General features: G+C 56.6%; 2 protein-coding genes across 2 annotated transcripts in view; one reads left to right on the forward strand and one right to left on the reverse strand.

Moving 5' to 3' along the window:
- CDH23 (cadherin related 23) overlaps positions 1–18,913 on the reverse strand; it is a 194,239-nt gene that overhangs the window by 11,307 nt on the left and 164,019 nt on the right. The window contains exons 38-46 of the mRNA XM_086616195.1: positions 6,262–6,483; positions 6,060–6,179; positions 3,767–3,947; positions 2,769–2,902; positions 2,306–2,515; positions 1,984–2,091; positions 1,354–1,456; positions 381–506; positions 91–294 (exon numbers count right to left, since the gene is read on the reverse strand). Of these exons, the coding sequence (XP_086472321.1) occupies positions 91–294; positions 381–506; positions 1,354–1,456; positions 1,984–2,091; positions 2,306–2,515; positions 2,769–2,902; positions 3,767–3,947; positions 6,060–6,179; positions 6,262–6,483 (1,408 nt within the window). The remainder of the gene's footprint in view (positions 1–90; positions 295–380; positions 507–1,353; positions 1,457–1,983; positions 2,092–2,305; positions 2,516–2,768; positions 2,903–3,766; positions 3,948–6,059; positions 6,180–6,261; positions 6,484–18,913) is intronic.
- Positions 8,238–18,596, forward strand: VSIR (V-set immunoregulatory receptor). Its single transcript, XM_086616703.1, is given in 8 exon segments — positions 8,238–8,301; positions 13,129–13,584; positions 14,284–14,331; positions 15,706–15,813; positions 16,953–16,980; positions 17,448–17,598; positions 17,601–17,637; positions 17,912–18,596. Coding segments are annotated over 8 exon segments (930 nt in total). The 3' UTR covers positions 17,950–18,596.

Genomic DNA, 18,913 nt, shown 5'->3' on the forward strand with positions numbered 1-18,913 from the left:
GACACTGGGAGCTGGATCTTCACACTCCCAGGGGGACACCTAGGTCTCCCCATCGCCCACCCTCACATCCTGTCCCGGCCTCCTCCTGACCTGGAGGGCTGTTTTCCTGCAGCCACACTGTGATAGATGCTGGCTGGAAGACAGGGCGGTTGTCATTGTCATCCAGGACAGTCACTGTCAGGCTGGCGGTGCTGTTCAGCCCTCCCACATCACGAGCCACCAGCGTGAACTCCAGGCGAGGGTCCAGCAAAGCCTCTCGGTCTATCACACCGCTGGGCTTCACCGAAACGACACCTGGAGAAGGAGAAAAGGCCAGTGACAGATCCCACAGCTGCTTGGTGGCCCTGGGCTGAGGACAGGAACCTGTTGAGCCACCCCACCTGTCCTGTTGTTGATAACGAAGAGGTTCAGAGATGCCTCCAGGAGCTGGTAGGTCACCACAGCGTTGCTGCCCTGGTCACCGTCCAGAGCTAGGATGGGGCCATTGAGCACTGTGACCGCAGTCCCTGGGTGGGATGACAAGGGTTAGGGAGGGTGGTGGCCCCCCACGGAGCTCTCCTCGTCCCCCTCCCACCCCGGTGACGCATGAGGGACAGCAATGAATGGATGGAGGAGGTGACAGAGGTAGCGGGGGGTGGCTGCTGCAGCCTTGCAGACCGACTCGCGAGGCCCAGGCGAGGCGGCGGAACGTCCGGCTAAAAACAAACAGACAGACACATCCATCAGATGGGTGGCACCAGCACTCTGCTGCCGAGGGCATCACCTCTAGGTCCCCAAACCCTTTGCCTCAGATGTCCCTTGATGGTGGGACACGGAGGTACCTGAGGTCTTGGAGCAGGGAGCGATTTAAAAGGGAAGAAAGTGAAAAAAATAAAAAGAGGACTATTTCTAGCTCTTTGGCCAGGAAATGCCTCCCTGGGCAGGCTGGACCATTTTATTTCTAACCCCCGGAGCAATGCAGCTCCAGGTGCTGGTGCTGGAGCTCTGGCTACCCATTCCCTGCAGGGACGTTGGGCAAGTTGGTGGTCTCAGGGCTGCCCCAGCACTCGGCTCAGCTCACGGGCACATCTTGCTGTCTGCAGCTGAGCAATCCCCAAACGGGACCCATTTCTCGCAGGGTTGTGCCTGAGCTGTGTCAGGAAGAGTTTCCATCAGCAGCACAGACCAAAGCTATGGTCTCCTTGAGGCTGACCTCCCTGGGTGGTTGGCAGGAGCCCCTCATACTCAGCATCCCTATCCCACTGACCTGCAGCTTTTCCCTGCTCAGGGTCGTGTCTCCTCCACGAAGGCCAGGAGACACCTCCCCTTGCCCGGCCTCAAAGAAGCCACATAAGGCAGCAAAGAGAGACCTACCTGGGGGCGAGTTCTCCATCACCTCGGCCTGATAGGAGTTCTGGGTGAAGAGGGGGCGGTTGTCGTTCTCATCAGCTATGGAAATGACCAGCAGGTCAAAATCCTAAAGGAAAACGAGGACAAGAGGGCGATGACCGCAACGTCCTTTCCTTGAGCTCACCTCCCATCTCTCCCACTGCTGGCCAAAGCTGGAGCCCCATGCAACCATGACGCTGTGCTCCCTAGACCACCCTGGAGGGTCTGCAGGGACCCTTGCCCTGGGGCTGGGCATCCCTTCCCAGCCTACAACCCAAAGAGTGATGCACGGGACATCTTGGCAGGGCCAAGGGATGCTCCGGTGTCATTGTTGTTGTCCAGCTCTCCAGCCCAGCTTTGTTCCACCTTCCATGATGTCTACTGTTGTTGCATGGAGTCAACATGAGATGCTGGACTTGCTCTAAATCCTACTGGTCCTGTTCTCTGATGGGGAGGAGGTTGCAGCCCTCTCCTTGTGACCCCCAGACGCTTTGGGGGGATGAGGCTGCTATTGGAAACGCTGTGGGTGAACGCGCTGCCTGGCAGGAGAACATTCTCCCACCCACCCGCCCTGCCGCCTGCGCCACTGGAGGCCCTGGCAGTGTCCATAATTACCCGCCTGGCATTGCGTATGTTCTCAGGGTTGTCCTTCACCGTGACAGTCAGCCTGTACTCCGCCACTCGTTCCCTGTCCAGCGGGCGGTTGACGTAGATGATGCCGCTCTACCGACAAAAAAGAGAGAAAATAGGTACAAGAGATGCCAGACACATGTCCCCTGGAGCATCTCTTGCCAGGGCCAGGTGAGGGAAGGCAGCACACCAGATGGCACCCATGGGTGCCCAGGGAAGGCAGGGCTCTGGTGCCAGGAGTGCCCATCCTCCGAGTCCTGGCATCCCACCCCCCGGCGCCGGGCAGCTGCGATCCCTGGGGCCATACAGTGCTATTGATGTAGAAGGCGTTCTCCGTGTTGCCCGATGTTATGTCGAAGGTCAGGAGGGCGTTCGGCCCCTTGTCCGCATCCCGGGCGAGGACGCGGGTGACGAAGCTGGAGACGGGGGCATTCTCGCTGAGGGTGAGGTTCATCGGCAGGTTGAGGAGCACAGGGTCATTGTCGTTGATGTCCAGCACACGGACGCCCACCAGGATCTGTCAATGGAGAGAAGCGGTGTGGGCACGTGGCACCTATTTCCATCCCTCCCATCTTTTTTTTGCCACTCTCCACCCCAATTCCCCCCCCGGCAAGTGGTCAGCTTTTCTACTTGGTCCGGGAAAGGCAAGTCCCAGGAACAAGGGAAAGGAGGAGGAGGGAAGGAGAATGAAGGCAGAGGATACCCTGAGGAAGGAGCTGGGGATGGGGGATGGCACCCCATAGCCTCCTGTGCTGCCCTGGGGGACTCACCGTGGAGCTGAGCGGGGGCACCCCTCGGTCCCGGGCAGCAATGGTGAGGTTGTAGAAGGGGATGTTCTCACGGTCCAGCTCAGCATCCTTCCGCACCCGCAGCTCCCCTTCCACCGGGGAGATCACAAACTCCCCTGCCAGAGACAGTGGGGCCCCGGCTCACGCCATGCTGCTGTGAACGGCCCGGCTGCCCCTGGGATGGCTTGTTTCAGAGATGGGGGACAGGCTCAGGGACGACAGCCCCAGTACCCCATCATGGCAGGTCTGGGAGGACTGGGGGAAGCTGGGGTCTATCCTAGGGACCGAAGCATCCCCAGGGACTAGCAGGAGCAGGGGACGTGGGTTGAGTTGCCAAATAAGAAGTGCTCATGCTCCTTGGTTGGGCCTTTCTGAAGGTGCCAATGAGCCTTCCAAACACCTGCCCGTGCCCCAGGATGGCCAGAGCAGGGTGGGCTCCAGGGCATGGACACCCCCAAGCCGAGCGGCTGCATCCTGGGTGTTCTGGAAAAGCTTTGCAGCGGTGTCAGCCTGGAGACAAGCCTGGGCTCTGCTGTCCACGTACCCTGAGCTAAAGTCACCACCCATTCCTGGCGGGACAGCCGCACGTCCCCGTGACTGGGGATGCCTGTGGCTCCTCTGGTGGGGCTACAGCTACAGCTTCACCATGGGGTGCAGAGCATCTCGGTCCCCGAAGACCCTGCACACGCCGCAGGGGTGAGGGGACGGGGCTGTGCGCCTGCAGCTCACCGCTTCTCTTTCTGCGGTCTGTTTTCTTTTGCCTCTATTGTTTAGCAGATTTCTCTCCTCCCTTGCACAAGCCCCGGCTGGCCACGAACAGGTTAAGTTTCCTGTTGCTCAAAACAGGATTTCCTGGTGTCGAAAGACCGAATTCGCAGAAGCGCCAGGCTGGGAGGATGGCTTTCTGAAACACTTCCGCTCCTGGCACCCGTAAGCCCCCCCTCCAGAAGGAGAGGTGATGCCCCCGCGTCCCTGCTCACCGAGGGGGTCCCCAGTGATGATGCTGTACTCCACTTGCCCGCTGGGTCCCGAGTCACCGTCGTGGGCCAAGAAGGTCCAGACACGTGGTCCGGGCTGCCCTTCCGTGACGTCGAAGGGACCCTCGTAGGGCCGAGGGAAGGTGGGACAGTTGTCGTTAATGTCGTTGAGGTTCACCAGCACCTGTGGTCACGGTGAGAGGGTGGAGGACGGTGAGAGGGTGGAGGGCAGTGAGAGGAGAGGGATGGAAGGGGAGACCAGCCTGCTGGCCATGAGCACGGGAAGACATGGATGGGTGAATTGCAAAATACCTCCCATATTTCTGGCTTTGCTGGATTCACCAAACATCCAGCTCACAGTTCAGAGACTCAAACTCAGTTATTCCTGATCATGCCCATCCTATAGCCACACTATGAAACTCCAGCTGCGCACAGGTCGGGCAATTTACAACCTCTGGGCCACACACCATGATGGAGAAGTCAACACAAAAGCCAAATGTTCTCCACATTGGCATCCTGAAACCCAAGCTGGATAGAGGAAAACCACAGACATGGATTTGACCACCAAAGTCATGAGTTTGGACAGACTGGATCTCTGCAGCCAGCTGCACACTCCTTTTCCTCTACCAAAGGCTTCATTCCTAATGCTAAGTAAACTTTAAAAAATTTGCAGCTCATATCCTTATTCCAACACAAAACACTGCCAACGCCACTGGCGTGCTTCCCCTCTTAGCATCCCTTCCTATGACACACTTAACTGGCTACACATCAATCCTACAGGTCTCAAAAGGGGAAAGCATCAACAATTTTAGGACAGAGTAGACCACGGGGCTGCTAGTGAAGATGAGGATCCGATGAACTCGAGTCTTGCTTTTTAACTGGGTCACACTACATGGAAGACATTTATATAGCTCTATACTACACTATAGCACAAAGAGGGTTATCTCCTCGCTGTGCTTCAGGGAACTTGCACAGCACAGAAACTCTGCCTGAGGAGGAGAGTCTCCAGTGGCTAATAGAACGTTGAGCTTTGCTGGTGCGAGTGGTTACGAGAAAGATACTGAAAACGTGGAGCCATCCGACCTCCTGGGTTAAAGGACAGCAAAATCCATCAGATGGGCAGTCACTACTGGCTAAATCTAATCCTTAGGGGACAGCGTGTCTGAGTCTCTGCTCCGTTCTCTAGCAGTGGAGGAAACAACCACTGGCACACCTTACCAGGGTGATGGACTTCTCACCACTCGGGATCTCAAATAACCACTAAACCTCCTCCTAAAAGCTATGTTTTCACACCGTGCTGGCACAAACTGCCTGGGCTGCATAGAGAGGGTGTTTCCTACCCCTTCTAGCTTTGGTGCTTCTTGCTGAAGGGGTTTCCAGGTTCACATCTCTGCCTGGGCTAAGAGCAGGGAAAGCTCTGCCTGCATCTGCAGCAGGCTAGCAGCTGCCAGCTTCCCTGCCACTGATTAAACCCCAGGGCTCAAGGCTTCCGCTGGACAGATTTTATCCATGGATATCTCCTGCACTGGTATCTCCCCTTCAGTTTCTCTTTTTTTCTTTGCACACAGGAACTTGGCTCCTTTTGGAAGACTACAAGATGCTTGGCTCGATATCTGGGTGAGGCGTAATGGTCCATGATTGGGAGCCGAGGCAGAAGATCTAACTGACCCCTTCCACCTGCAGACCCCAAAATCTGGGCATGGATGACATCTGCGATACTACCTGTCAAATTTTGGCTTTGGTCACAAAAATGATCAGTGTAGTCAATTCCTGCAAAACATCTGCACTTTGAGCAGCACACTAAGTTCAGGTCACAGTTTTTTTCAGGAAAAATGGAAGAGCTATAGAGAAAAGCAACGAAAAAAAGACCAGAGGCTATAAATAACCTCCATACAAGGAATTTTAAAAGCAGATAAATAATCCAAGAAGATAAAAATGAAGTGGAAATTAATGCTTTAGTAATGCTTTGCTATCTACTGTCCCTTCAAGCAAGAAGGACCAAGGGAACATCTAAAGCCAACATAACGCAACTTAAAAGTAGTTCCGGGAATTTCTTCTGTTTGTGCCTCTGTAGGACCAAATAATTGGGCTAATTAACCCACGAGCGTCCCTTTCCCACGTCCCTGTTTTGCAGCTCCCGTGAGGGAGCGGGGCGACAGCAACTGGGCAAACTGGCCGCAGCCGGGAAAAGTCGACTGGTGACCGTTGGGAAGGAGATGTGAAACTGCTCGCGTGAGGGGGAACTCCTTGACCCCAAAGAGGCCGCGGTGTCACAACCCCGCTGGCAACCGCCTACCGTGGCAGTCGATGTCAGCCGGCGCGAGACGATGGGGCACTGGTCGGTGGCGGTGACGATCAAGGTGTAGCGTCCGTGGCTGATCTCATAGTCCAGCTCCTTCACCGTACGGATCTGCCCCTGCAAGGCAAGGGGAGAGCAGCCGGGAGTGAGGAGAGCAGGACTGGGACACAGCTGGGATGCGGCCGGCAGCCTTACTGACCGTGGCGCTGTTGATGTGGAAGGTACCCAAGATGTTGCCTTCGGTGATGGCGTACACAACCGTGCCGTTGAGTCCCTCGTCCCGGTCCAGGGCCTGCACGGTGATGAGGGTGGCATTGAGTGTGGCAGGACCTTCATCAAGGGTCACCTCGTACAACTGCTGCTGGAAAGCAGGGGCGTTGTCGTTCTCATCCAGGATGGTGACATACACTGTGGTGGTGGCCTGTGGGACATGGGGACATTGCGTTAAGCACTGTAGAGGAATTGGCTCTGCAACCTTTGGAGCTGGTTAGGGAAGGCTGCACCTGTCAAGGTCAAAGACCAATGTGGGTTCAACCCTGCCAAGAGACACAAATGGGACGTAGGGCTCAAAATGAAATGAGCCGTGGCTGCAGACGCATCTCCAGGTAACAGTTGGGTACAGAGATAAATGTACAGAGATTAAATCACACCCTGGCTCCCAAGCAAAGCACGTCGCTGTGGGATTCCTCTCCTTTTCACTCAGTTTTTACCATTACCCATAACACAGAGGAGCAGCCTACGGCAGAGGGAAAGCCAGAGGCTGAACCCCATCGTGCCTCACTGCCTTTGGAGGAGGCATGTGAGTCCTCACCTTGACACCGGGGACACCTTGGTTGTTATCACTGAGCATGGCAATGCATCAGGATGAAAATACCCAGAGATGCTGCTGCCGTGGCTCAGGGGAGGAACAAAAATGAGCATCTCGGACAACCGGACTGATCTCCTGCGGGTCCCATCATCTACCTGCTGACCACGATTTCACCACTGGTCAGGCTCAGCCTGTCCTGACCCTCTTCCAGCTGTATCTGGCCCTGCACAGGCACTCAGATGTCCTTACTAAAGACCATCTTCTAGGTGTGTCACCACGGGGGCACACCTGGGGACGGCAAGGTGACAAGAACGTGCCACCCTGCCTGAGGGCAAAGCCCAGGGATGGCATCTTGGGATGATGAACTGTTTTCTTGGAGTCTCTGGACTTGATCCTTACACCTTCCCCCAGCAGCCAATTTCTCCCAGCCAGACAAGGGTTACGTTTTTGATGAGAGCATCGCAGTACACATTACAGCTGCTGTAAAAACCACAAAGCCACAAGATAATTAGCTACTTTTCTATTTCACTGTATGCTCCACATTCAGAGCAGGTTGGTAGCACTTTCCTGTGGTTTGCAAACCTCCACGCGTCTCCAGGCTCCGCTTTCTAGGCAGCACCAGTCCGAAATGAGCTGGAGATTTTTTTTGATGCCTTTTGAATTCCAAGTGAAGCTCCAGGAGGAGTTCCGTGAGTCAGTCCACGGTGCTGCTTCACTATCCGGGGGGCAGAGTAAAGGTCTCCCCCTGTGTAAACGGGCTGCGGGAGGGGGATGCTTTGCTCTCCTCTTTTTTTTTGGAAAACTCTGTTCCCTTCCCCGAGCTGGCACCGCTTTGAGTTATGCTTTTCCGTACCTGCCTTCCGTTCATCCCAGGAGGGTTTCTGCCCCCCTGAGCCTCACAAACACGGGAAAAACACTAATTACAAGCCAAACGCACTTCAATCAAGCCAGCTGGCCATCGGCTCCTGCCAGGGACGGGATGGGAACCAGCACCCAGCCCCTCGTGGCTGAGCACCCACATGTCCCCCGGCACGGCGAGCACCCCGAAAACACACACAGAGGACGTGACAACAGTTTGCTCTCAATGCCGTAAGGAAAAAAAACAGCAGATGCACCCACCGCTGCCCAAAGCATCGCCCACCATCAGGGTGCCCAGTTGGGGTACCGCTGCTCCCGCCCCCATCCCCGGCCGCCCACAGCTCCCTGCTGCGTCTCACCTCCTGGGGGTGCTCGCAGATCTCTCCGGCGCTGCGCGTAATATTGCAATGAAATTTCCTGTGTGTGCAAGTCTGGCTGCTGCTGCCAGGCTGCCGGGAGCGCGCCGGCAGCTCCGTGGAGGCCAGTTCCCCTCGGCTGCCCCACTCGCCATGGAGGCGATGTCCCCCCGGCCCGGGCTGCTGCTGGCCGCGCTCTGCCTGCTCGCTTCCCGCGGTAAGCTCTGGCTGGTTTTGCTCTCCTCCCCACCCGGAGAAACTCTCGGCACCAGGGTATTGCGTTTGCTTGGCTGGGGCTGCGCCTCAGCACGAGGAATTCGGGGTGCTGCAGGGGTTATTTACTTTCTCATTCTGGGATTTTGAAGGGGGGGGGGGGGCGGGGATCAAGGCAGTGTTTTCACACGATGCTGGTGGTGTTGGGGGGGAAAGGGGCCACGAGGCAGCTGCTGTTTGTAAAACTCTGGGATTGAGGTTTTTTTTCCCCTTCCTTCACTTTGATCTCACTTGCGTGGAAGGAAAGTGGCCACCCCCTGCCCCTGCCAGCGCCCTGCTGGGGACCCCGAGCAGGAAAAGCCACCCCAGTCTCACAAGGCACTTTGCCCCGGCGCTGCGGGGGACCCCACCACATGGCAGTCCCACGCTGTGGTGAAAGGAGCCTTTCGTCAGCCCCGGGGAGTGGAGGGAGGTGGTTTGTGGGATCAGGGCTGGGGTACCCTCTCGTAGGATGCTCCGCTCCGCCGTTAATTGCTGGGATGTGCTGGGCAGCTTCTCCAGGCGGGCAGCCGCTGGGCTGGGACCACCGTGTGCAGCCATGGAGTTTCCCTTCTCCTGAGTGAGTGCTTCCCAGCGCTGGAAGCTCATGGGCCACTTGCTAGTGCAGCGGGGGAATGCTCTGGGATGGTGGGGGGGCAGCTGCTTCATGCCTGACTCTGCACCGGCCCTGGCAGGCAGCGTTTCCATACCAGGGCTCCGGGGCCAGGTGGGCAAATGAGGGGGAGTGGCAATTAAAACCGCAGCTTGTCCGTGGATGAAGGGTCAGAAAATGAAACTGGGAAGGACCGTGGTCCCTCCCTGTCCTGTGCAGGCGGAGGATGAGGATCCTATCGAGCTTGGCTTCTCCCTCTGTCCCGGGATGGCAAAGTGTCCAGGATTTTTGTCGGCACATCCCCAGGAAGAAACGATGCCCCCCTGCAATGGGGCAGGGGTCCCTTCTCCTCTGGGACAGCAAGGCTGGTGAGGACTGAGATGTGCTTTGCTCCTCATCTGAGCCTCTTGACATCAGGGAGTGATTCCCAGCATCTCCGTGGGGCTTTGGATTATTTCATTTACACATCTGGGGTGCTGGGATTGAACATCTGCAATGCAATGAGCTTGGACACTGATGTTCAGCGAGAGCCTGGTGCCAGAGGAACTGAGGCTCATGCAACCGCCTGCCTGCTAAAAGTTTCTGAACCTCCAGCTAATTTTAGCTGGGCTTGATGGAGAAGTAGAACCCTTGGAGGCATCCGGCTGCCACGCGGTTCGGGGATGCTAGCAGGTAGGTGAATGGGGAAGCGGCTCCTCTCCACCCAATGGAAGACAGATGAGCTGGGCTTTCCAAAATCACATCCCAAGTGCAAACCTGGTGTTGTGACCCTGTCCCCGTGCCAGGGCTGTGCTGGGAGAGGAGGAAGGTAGGACCCTCCGGCCAGTGCAGCAGCTCCAGCCTGCTCTCCCCACAGCCTGGATGATGGATACCCAGGGAGCAGCCCCACTGCTGAAAAGCCGTTTGGCTCCTCGGGGTGCAGAAGATGAGGGCCATTAACATGGATTTCTGGCATCTTCAGTAAGTTTTTTCTTTCCTTTTTCTTTCCTGATATAAGTACTTGTGCTGAGGTATGGATGCGCACCTCACCCGGCTGATAACTCTGAAGCATAATGACAGCCCAGTGATGATGGGGCTTGTGGTACTTTCATGTGAGGCTGTTATAAAAGCTCTCAGAAGAGGAATTAAAGCTGTGTCCCTCGCTCTGGCACTGAGCAGTCACTCTCCAGCAGCCCCTGCTTTGTGGCAGGTGAGCCCCTCCAAAGGCTGCAGCCCTCCCCTCCCACTCAGATGTCCCTGGAGTGGAAAGAGGTGACATGATGCAGAAATCGCTTCTGTCAGTCACAGGAGTGTAAATCAAACATCTGCTTCCCACAGTGGGGGACCAAAGTTAGAAGAAGCAACCAGGAGAGGCTTTTGCTCACCGACCCAGAATTCGGCATGAAATCACGGTTTATTTAAGCCGTTTGTTGGCAAAGCATCACGGGCTCCTCGGCTTGAGCACTTTTCTTTTCCACATTTGGCTCTCTCTGAAAGGAGAGCTCCCAGGTTTCAAGCTGGGCAGTGGTGCCGGCACCAGGGCTGCACCAGTGCTGCACCGGGCTTTGTGCCACACCGTTGCAATGCCATGGGGAGGAGGCAAAGCTACCGAGGTGCCAAAGAAGAAGAGGGGCACTTTTGGCACCTGCTTGAGACCTCCTTGGTCTTTACCAGATGGTGCAAGACGACAGCTCTCGGCTTCGACCTCGACGGGTCCAGCACTCCCCTGGCTCTCTTGGCCATTGCTGCGCAGAGACGGAAATCTGGCTTTATTTTGGCACTTGCCAGCGGTGCTGACTTCAAAGGGAACGGTCTGACCGTGATGGGATGGAGCCAAACCTGAGGTCTGGGCACGGAAGAAGCCCACAGCACCCAGGGAAGATTAAGAAGCTTAAGATTCACAAGCTTTAAAGATGCTGAAAGAAGACGTTTCCTCTAGGCACTGGCTGGCATCTAGTAGGGCTTTAAAGCCTTGGTACATCTTGGAGAGGGAACAACAACCTCCCTGGTGCTGCTACGAGGCACGCTGCGCCTCCCCAGCTCTCCTCCCCAGCTGCCTTCTCCTCTGCTCAATGGCTTTTAGAAGCCTTCCTTTGCTCGGGAGACAGAAGGGAAGTTGGTAATGCCAAAGGCTTTGCACACGTGGTAACCTCTGCCCCTCCCTGCAGCTGGAAAGCGTGGGCCGCATCGACTCTCCATCCAGACGGTTCCCATCAAGTCCCGGAGGTGGAGGCTGGATGGTTTTCCTAAGGCGTAAGCTTTGCAAACCGTGCGGAGATGAGCGGGACGGCGCCGTTTTATTTGCGGGAGGGTGTGTGGCAAACAAAAAGACTCCCGCAGATCCTTTTGCAAGGTGTTGGAAGTGCTGCTTCCTCCAATAGAGCCCTGGCTTCCCTTCCCCGGGCTCCCAGGGGACGCCCCATGTGAATGGGGCACTTCCTGTTGCAGCAGGTATTGAGAACACATCTGAGGTGCCTTTTGTGCTCCGAGCACTGCCAAGGAGGTGAGGGACTCGCTCTGCTGCCTGCCGAAACCCAGCCAGCCCGGCTGAGCATCCTGGTCCCAGCAGTGTCCGAGGACGGGGAGCAGCTGAGGCTTGAAAATGGGCAGAAGCGGGGTGGCGTTGAGCCCAGGCCACACAAACCAAAGCGGTCCTGGGTGGGGCTGCGGTGCTGCGCGTGCCACAGGGAGCCGGAGGGATTAGCCGGAGCGGTTCGGCAAAAGTCACTTCATCCCTGATTCTACGGGAGTCCTCGGCGCTGCATGCTTCAGATGGCGGCGGGACTCCAATGGGGCAGATCCCCTCCCCAAAGCCCCCTCTCCCTGGCAGAGTGCCCTCAGAGGCAGTTCTGCTGGCACTCAGGGGCTTCAGAGGGGTCTGATGGGGCTTAGGGATCATCATCGTCCTAAAAGCCATAAATAACCAGGAGGGGTGGAAAGCACGGAGGACATTTTTGCTTTCGCTCTCTCAAGCGGGGAGCCCCGTGCTGGGGCGGGGATGCGGTGCCCATGCCCAGAGGAGGATGCTGTCCGGGCAGCCCGGCGATGGGGAGCTGGCGGGAGGGCACATCACACCCCGCCTGCGATTGACGCCCGCTCGATATAGCAAGTGAAAAACCTCAAAGCGAAACGGTGCCGGAGCTAATGGCACAACAGGATGTTACCAAAATAAAATAACATCTTGTCCTCCTGTCATCTCCCCTGTTGCAAAACCAGCCCCAGGAACCTCCTTTTCTCAATAATTTAAAGAAAATGAACATCGAATCTGCTTTTTCTACAGCTTTCCGTGGTGATGTTTGCACTTCTGCAAACGCAAAGCGGCCACGGGGCCAGAGCACCAAAGACTCACTTGTCTTTGCCCTTTTCTCTCCCCTTATGTTCAGCTCCCCTTACCCACTGCCGGCATGCTGGGACAGGACCAGTAACACTGCGGTACGCCCCTCTGCTTCCCCCTGTCCCATCCCCTCCCGACAGGCTCCTGTGCCTCTGCCAGGCTTCCCGCCCACGTTTTGCAGCCGGCAGTGGTCAGGGATTTCTTTCTGAAAATTGTTTTCATTTTCAAGCAGCATCTCGCAGCCGTCAGCGGCCAGTTCCCCCTTCTCCTCCCCAGGGGCTGAAAAAAACAAGCAGGGTGGGACCTACTCCCCGCCTCATCTCAGGGGGCACGGGCCCCTCCTAGCTATTTTCTTTTTTATTTTTTCCCTCCTTTTTTTTTTTAATTTTATTTTGCTCAGCGCTTGCTGCCAGGGTCTGGTGCCCGTATGGAGGCACCTGGCACAGACCCCCACCTCCCTGTCCTGCTCAGCTGTTAACTTCTCCCTCCCTGCTGCTATTAAAAGCTGTCGCTCAGCTGTATTTAAAGCATACCTCTCCTCCAGGGCTTATTTCTAGGGTGAAGTTGTGCTTCCAGCCCTGCTGGGATGTTGCTACAGAGCAAGCAAAGGGCTCACGCTGGGCTTCCCATCTCCCTTCTCTTGGGATATGGGGAGCTCAGGAGTTTTTCTTCCCCCTAAGAGGCATGGGTGAGGTCTTTCCCTCTTTCTGCGGGCTGGCATTAATGCTCTCTGCTTGCTTTCTGCAACCTTGCAACCTCCAGCCATCCCTCTGCCAGCCTTGGTGGTGGGGCTAGCGATGCCTGTTTAGGGAGGGGTCCCTGTTTTGTGATGAAGTCAGGGTAAGCCCGTGCCCTCTCCCCGGCAGGAGGGCCAGCAGCTTTCCTGGTCACCACTCCGTACTCGCTCTCTGTCTGCCCCGAGGGCCAGAACGTCACCCTGACCTGCCGGATCAGCGGTCCCCTCTCCGATCACCACAACCTTGTCTACAAAACCTGGTACTTCAGCAGCGACGGTGACCAGAGCTGCTCCAAGAAGAAGCACATCCGCAACGTCACCGAGAAGGAGCTGCACCATGACCTGGGCAGGCACCACGAGCTGCCGGGCAACAGCACCCAAAAAACTCCCCCGGGGAGGCAAGGCACCCATCATGGGGTGGAGTTTGCCTCCGACCACCATGGTGCCTTTCACATCACGGTGATGAACCTGACGCTGCAAGACAGTGGGAATTACTGCTGCTACGCTGTGGAGGCCAGGTGGGAGCACAGCAAGCCCCACACCTTGCAGGTCGCTCACGGCTTCGTGGAGCTGCAGATCCAGCAAGGTGAGGGGGGGCCCCTGCCAGCCCCACATCCGTGCCAGGGTGCGTAGGGACAAGGTGGCAGATGAGGGCTGGTGGTGGGGAATGTTTGGGATGTGGCATCAGTGTTCAGGGAGGCAGGGTGTGTGGATTGCTGGAAGCCCACGCCGTGCTGCAAGAGTCACGGAGCAGATGTTGGAGGTTTGAATCAGGGCCAGAGAGCACTGGAACATTAAAAAAAAATAAAAAAACAAGAGGCTGGAACGCAATTAAATCCATGCTACATAGTTTCACTGATCTTCCTCAACCTCTTTTTGGAAGAGAGGAAAACAAATCTCAACAGAAAAGGAGCCAGTTGGCAGGCAAGCCTGAGTGCTCGGGACGCAGGGCTTGTAGGTAACCCAGCAGGGACAGCTGCCCAGGAAGGTGCAAGATGGAGGGGATGACATCTCCTGCCTTGGATTTGCAGCATGAGGATAGACAATTTTTCTTTCAGACCAAAAAAAGCCTGCATGGGCAGAGACAGGTCCTGTCGCCACAAGGGAGAAGGGGCTTTGGCAGCAGGTGTAAGCTTCCCGGGATGAAACACTTGATTTTGGGATGTCCTGGTCTTATTTTCTCAATGCTGGTGGGCAAAGGCAAGTGTAGGCAGCAGGTGTGGGAGCAAATGGTACCTGAGCAAACCCCCGGAGATCTGACACACTTTTCTGTTCTCCTCCGCAGGCAGAGGAGGGCTTCAGAACTGTACCTTTCACACCGCCAGCACCAAAGGTAAAGGGAAAAAAAAAAACCCTCTCTCCATCCATCCTGCCCCATGTACTTCCCGAGGGATGATCACTTGCTGTAAACACACCGGTGTTCAGATGCAACCTCACAGTCAAGTGCTGGGAGGGTGATTTGCCAGGCTATCCCCACGGGGTGCATCTGACTGGCACGTTCTCAGGCTGAGGAGAACCTCCTTTGGCCAATATCTCCACGTCACCTGGACGTGACTGTCCTGAAGGCCACGGAGATCATTCACCCCGTGGTTATAAAGCACCTGAGCACCCACCCCCAAACCACGATCAGGGATTTAGCGGCTGCTGCCACGAGCAGATGGGAAGGGTCAGAAAGGTAAAGAGTCACAGGGATCTCTTGCAACACCCTGCCGCCATCCGAGCTCATACCACCTCGCCCCAAGTGCCACTTCGCCCCAAGCGTCACCTTGCCCCAAGCAGAGATGCTCTAGCAGGAGAAACCCAAATCTTGCTTGAGTGCTCAGACAACGTGAGGCCCTCTCGGCACTGTGTCTAGATGCTGGAAGGGCCCACACTTGGCTATGCAGGTGGTTTCTCCGTGGGTTGCTCTGTCTATCCCTGTTTGCTGGCTGCTAAAATGGGTTTGCAGCAACGTTGGGGCCAGCCCCGCCATGGGAAACTGCCCCGTCCTCCCCTTTCTGTCTCAAAACCTCGGTCCCAAATGCTGGGACACTCTGTCCTGTCAGGCAAGAAAGAAAACGGGAAAAAAAAATCCTCCCCTAAACACACCCAGAGCAAGAGGCTGCTTCCCCCAGTGGATGGTCTGGAGAGGAGGGATTGAGCCCAACCTACCCTTGATTTAGGCAGCCCTTGACTCCGCCACAAGCCGTCCCACATGGACCTTGATGGCCACAGATGTGCCCGAAGCCTTTCTGAGAAGCCTGTGGTAGAGCTCTCCCGGGGCACGTTCATTAGCAGAGGCCTTGGGTAACGAGCCCTTCAATGCCCAAGTACATCGAGACAGCCTGATTTTGATGAGCCAGTTGGGGTTGGCACTCTTTGAAACCACTGCGAGCCTTTTTGCTGACTTCAAAGGGCTTTGTCACGGCCCCTGCTTCTCTCCTTATATCTAGAAGACCAAAGAAAGACCTTGAGGTGTCCTCCAGCAATGAAGGACTTTGGTCAAGGTCCTAAACTGATGCCTCAGAGCTTATCCCTGCAACCGGCAACGCATCCTAGTGCAAATCCCGCTAGCAGTGGACTGCCCGTGCGTGCAGGAGCCGCGTTGCACCGGGAGAGGGGCAACGCCAGTGTTGCCCCGTGCTTCTGCCGCAGCTTGAGGAAACCGAGGAAACGCCAGGTCAACCCTCCCCGCCACCCGCTCCAGCTCTACCCTCTTCTGTTGCAGATATCACGGCCGCCGCGCTGGCAACTGGCGCCTGCATCGTGGGCATCCTCTGCCTGCCCCTCATCCTGCTCCTCATCTACAAGCAGAGGCAAGCCGTCAGCAGCAGACGTACGTACCCTCCCATCACCAGCTGACCCATGGGGACCCCCATCTCACCTCCCACACTGCATCGGCGTGGCCTTTATGGGATGGGATACATCCCGCTGGGGTCAGCGGGTTTGGCTGCTCTGAGTCCCATGGGCACTGTGTAAGGTGGCTCAAAAACAGGTCCGTGCCAGATCCCTCCTGCAAAGCTGTCCTGGGAAGAGCCGGGCATGCCTGGGGCTGCCAGTGAGGAGGTGGGGTAGGAAGGGGACCCACAAAGCACCTCGGGAGCGTGCTGGGGTACTGACACCACGAAGATGCCACCAGGCCCCTCCCTGCTGAGCTCTTTCCTCCCCATCCATTGCGAGAGCCGGCTCGTTTACTCATCCCTCCCTCCACTGCACAGCTGAAATAGAAATTTTGCCTTCTAAGTGATTGAAAAAGCATTATTTGTGCTTTTTCTCTCCCTACTCTTCAAAAAAGCCCCTTATGCGGCTACGGCAATAGGACCGGAGCAAGCCACCGCCCCAGCCCTAGAAAAGCAGGCAGTGCCGAGGCGCAGCCGGCTGCCAGCTCCTGCCCATCCTCAGCTCCTGCTGATTCAATATTTAAGCAGAAAGAGGCACCACCTTAACCAGCCGAGCCATTTCATCAGGCCTTGGGCGAGCCAGAGGCCCTGCGGTTTTTCTCACCGCGCTCGGCGGGTGGCTGTGCAGCTCCGAGCGAACCCTTTGGAGAAGTGGGGTTGTTTTGTTTTTTTTTTTTTTTTCAGCAGCAGTGAGCACGATGCTAGGCATGGAAATGGGAACTGCGCTTTCAACATCCATCCCCAGCCAAAAAGAGTGTCTGGGTGCCTTCACGCACCCATGATTGCCGTGGCTGGGCTGTAGTTCCCTCCCCTGTGCCACCAAACCTCCTTCCCTCTTCTTCAGAGCATGTGGTTTCCATCCGGGAGGAGATGGAGCTGGGCAGTAAACGAGGCGGGAGGTGGCAGGGATGTGGAGAAAGAGGTTTGGGAGTAAAGAAGAGGCTGATGGTGAAGAAGGGAGAAAGGGTGGGAGGAATGCGGAGAAAGAGGGGGAATTAGACAGGGGTGAGACCACAGAAAACATCTGGGGGCATCACACTGCTGGCGCTCAGGCCAACCATTTTGTCTTTGGCAGGTGCCCACGAGCTCGTCAGGATGGAGAGGTGAGGAAACCCACGTGCTTCCAGCTCCCCCCCGACCTCCTCGCACCCCCTCTTCCCGCATCCTGGCCCCCACAAGGGTCTCGTTCTCCTCTCCCCTCCCCTGGAAGCCAGCGTGCATCCTCAGCCTGACAGAGCGAAGGGAATGTTGGTGGCACCCACGCCCAGAGTCCTGTCCCTTTCCGGACATCCGTTGTTTCTCTTCCCTCCCTCTGAGTAGGAAGTGCCTCCTTTCTTTTTGACTCTGCCAAGGTTCTCATATCTCCCCACACCCCAGGAGAGCTGGAAACCACAGTGCCTTTCGGCTAAGCGTTCCCCTCCTCGTGCTGGGCTCCCCGCTTGCTCTCAACCGAGGTGCCACCACCTGAACCTGCTCCCTGCCCTGCTCAGTTGTTCCCAGCACTCACCCAAAACCCCCGGGGGATAAAAAAGGCTCCTGAAATAAAATGGCAAATCCTCTTCTCCCACAGCAGCGCCCAGGGCATCGAAAACCCTGTCTTCGAGGCGATCCCCTCGGCAAGCACGGAGCTGCGGCCCCGACCCCAGCTCTCCTACATGGCCAGCCGGCAGCCCTCCGAGTCTGGCCGGCACCTGCTCTCCGAGCCCGGCACCCCCCTGTCCCCCCCCCCGGTCCCGGGGACTGCTTCTTCCCAACGCTGGGTGAGCGACCGGCGATGCTGAGCCCCCATGGGGACCACAGTGGGAGGGGTGGGATGGAAAGAGGGAGCTGGGGGGTGAATGGTAAAGGGGGTGGGGTTAACTATCAGCTGCAAACTTTGCATTATGTGGGACATGGAGTCCCAGGGCTTTTCCAATAGGAAGGACTCAAGGCTTCTCCTTCCAGAGCTGTTAGCGAAAGCAGAATTTAGCTGCTTTCCAAGCACATCCACGCAGCTGCAAGCCAGACTAACACCCCTGGTCTGTCCTTTTCCAGATCCTGTTCCCGACTCACCGAATTCCTTGAAAGCCTAAAGATCCCAGAGGAAACCACATCCCCCAGCCGCAGCCGGGAGAGGTCAGGCAGGCCCCGCGCGATGCTCTCCCAGCTGGGAGCCCCGGTGGGGTGGCACAGCCACAGGCAGCAAAGGGGGGTGCAGGAGACCTGCCCTCGGCTCCTCTCTTGGAAGCGAACCTCTCTTGTTTGGATTTGGATTTTGGTCTTCCCCACCTAGTGCTATGGAGAAGAGCACGGCTCCGTACTGCCCACGTCTTACGCGCTAGCTGAAAGCTGTGGGCACGGGGAAGGAAGGACAACCTGCACCTGCAAACCTCCCCCAGGATTTAACTTATTGCCAGGGGTTTCAGCTCTGCAACATCAACCTGTTTCTGCATCTTTGACCGAACATCCTCTATGGAAGCGGACGGTAAAGTACTTTATCCATGGCGAGACAAAGCAGGGTCACCAGCCAACCTGCTTCCACCTTTTTCTTTGCAAAACAGGAAGGGCAGAGGCTCCCGGCTGCTGCCGGAGCCCTCCTTCCCCACCAGCCTTTGGAGACGGCCACGGACTTGCGAGGCTGCCGCGTTTTCAGCTGGACACAAGTCGGGAAGAGCCTTATTTCTGCTGCAATTTATCCTCGGCTTGGGATCAAGGGAATTTATCTTTCTGTTTGTTTCATTATCAGTGCTGATTAAAAGAAAAAAAGGATGTTTACATTTTTTGAATGGGTTGTTTTTTTTTAATGCCTGTAAATTAGAAAGTTCGTCTGAAGGGTGTTGGAGGATTTTCCTGTGACATGGTCAAAGTGGAGAGGCAGAGGCACGGGAGCAAGCAGCAGGCACTGGGAAATGCTCTGGCTGCCTTCTCCCATCCTCCCAGGGCCAGCACAGCCCGAGCAGCTGTCCCTGGGGTTGCACATCACACCCCGCTACGATGGCCCAGGGGACATGGGTGCCCTCACAGCATCCTCCGACCGACCGCAGCACCCCGGCACCG

The sequence above is a fragment of the Tauraco erythrolophus genome, chromosome 9 (assembly GCF_009769465.1).
Source record: "Tauraco erythrolophus isolate bTauEry1 chromosome 9, bTauEry1.pri, whole genome shotgun sequence".
Taxonomy (NCBI): domain Eukaryota; kingdom Metazoa; phylum Chordata; class Aves; order Musophagiformes; family Musophagidae; genus Tauraco; species Tauraco erythrolophus.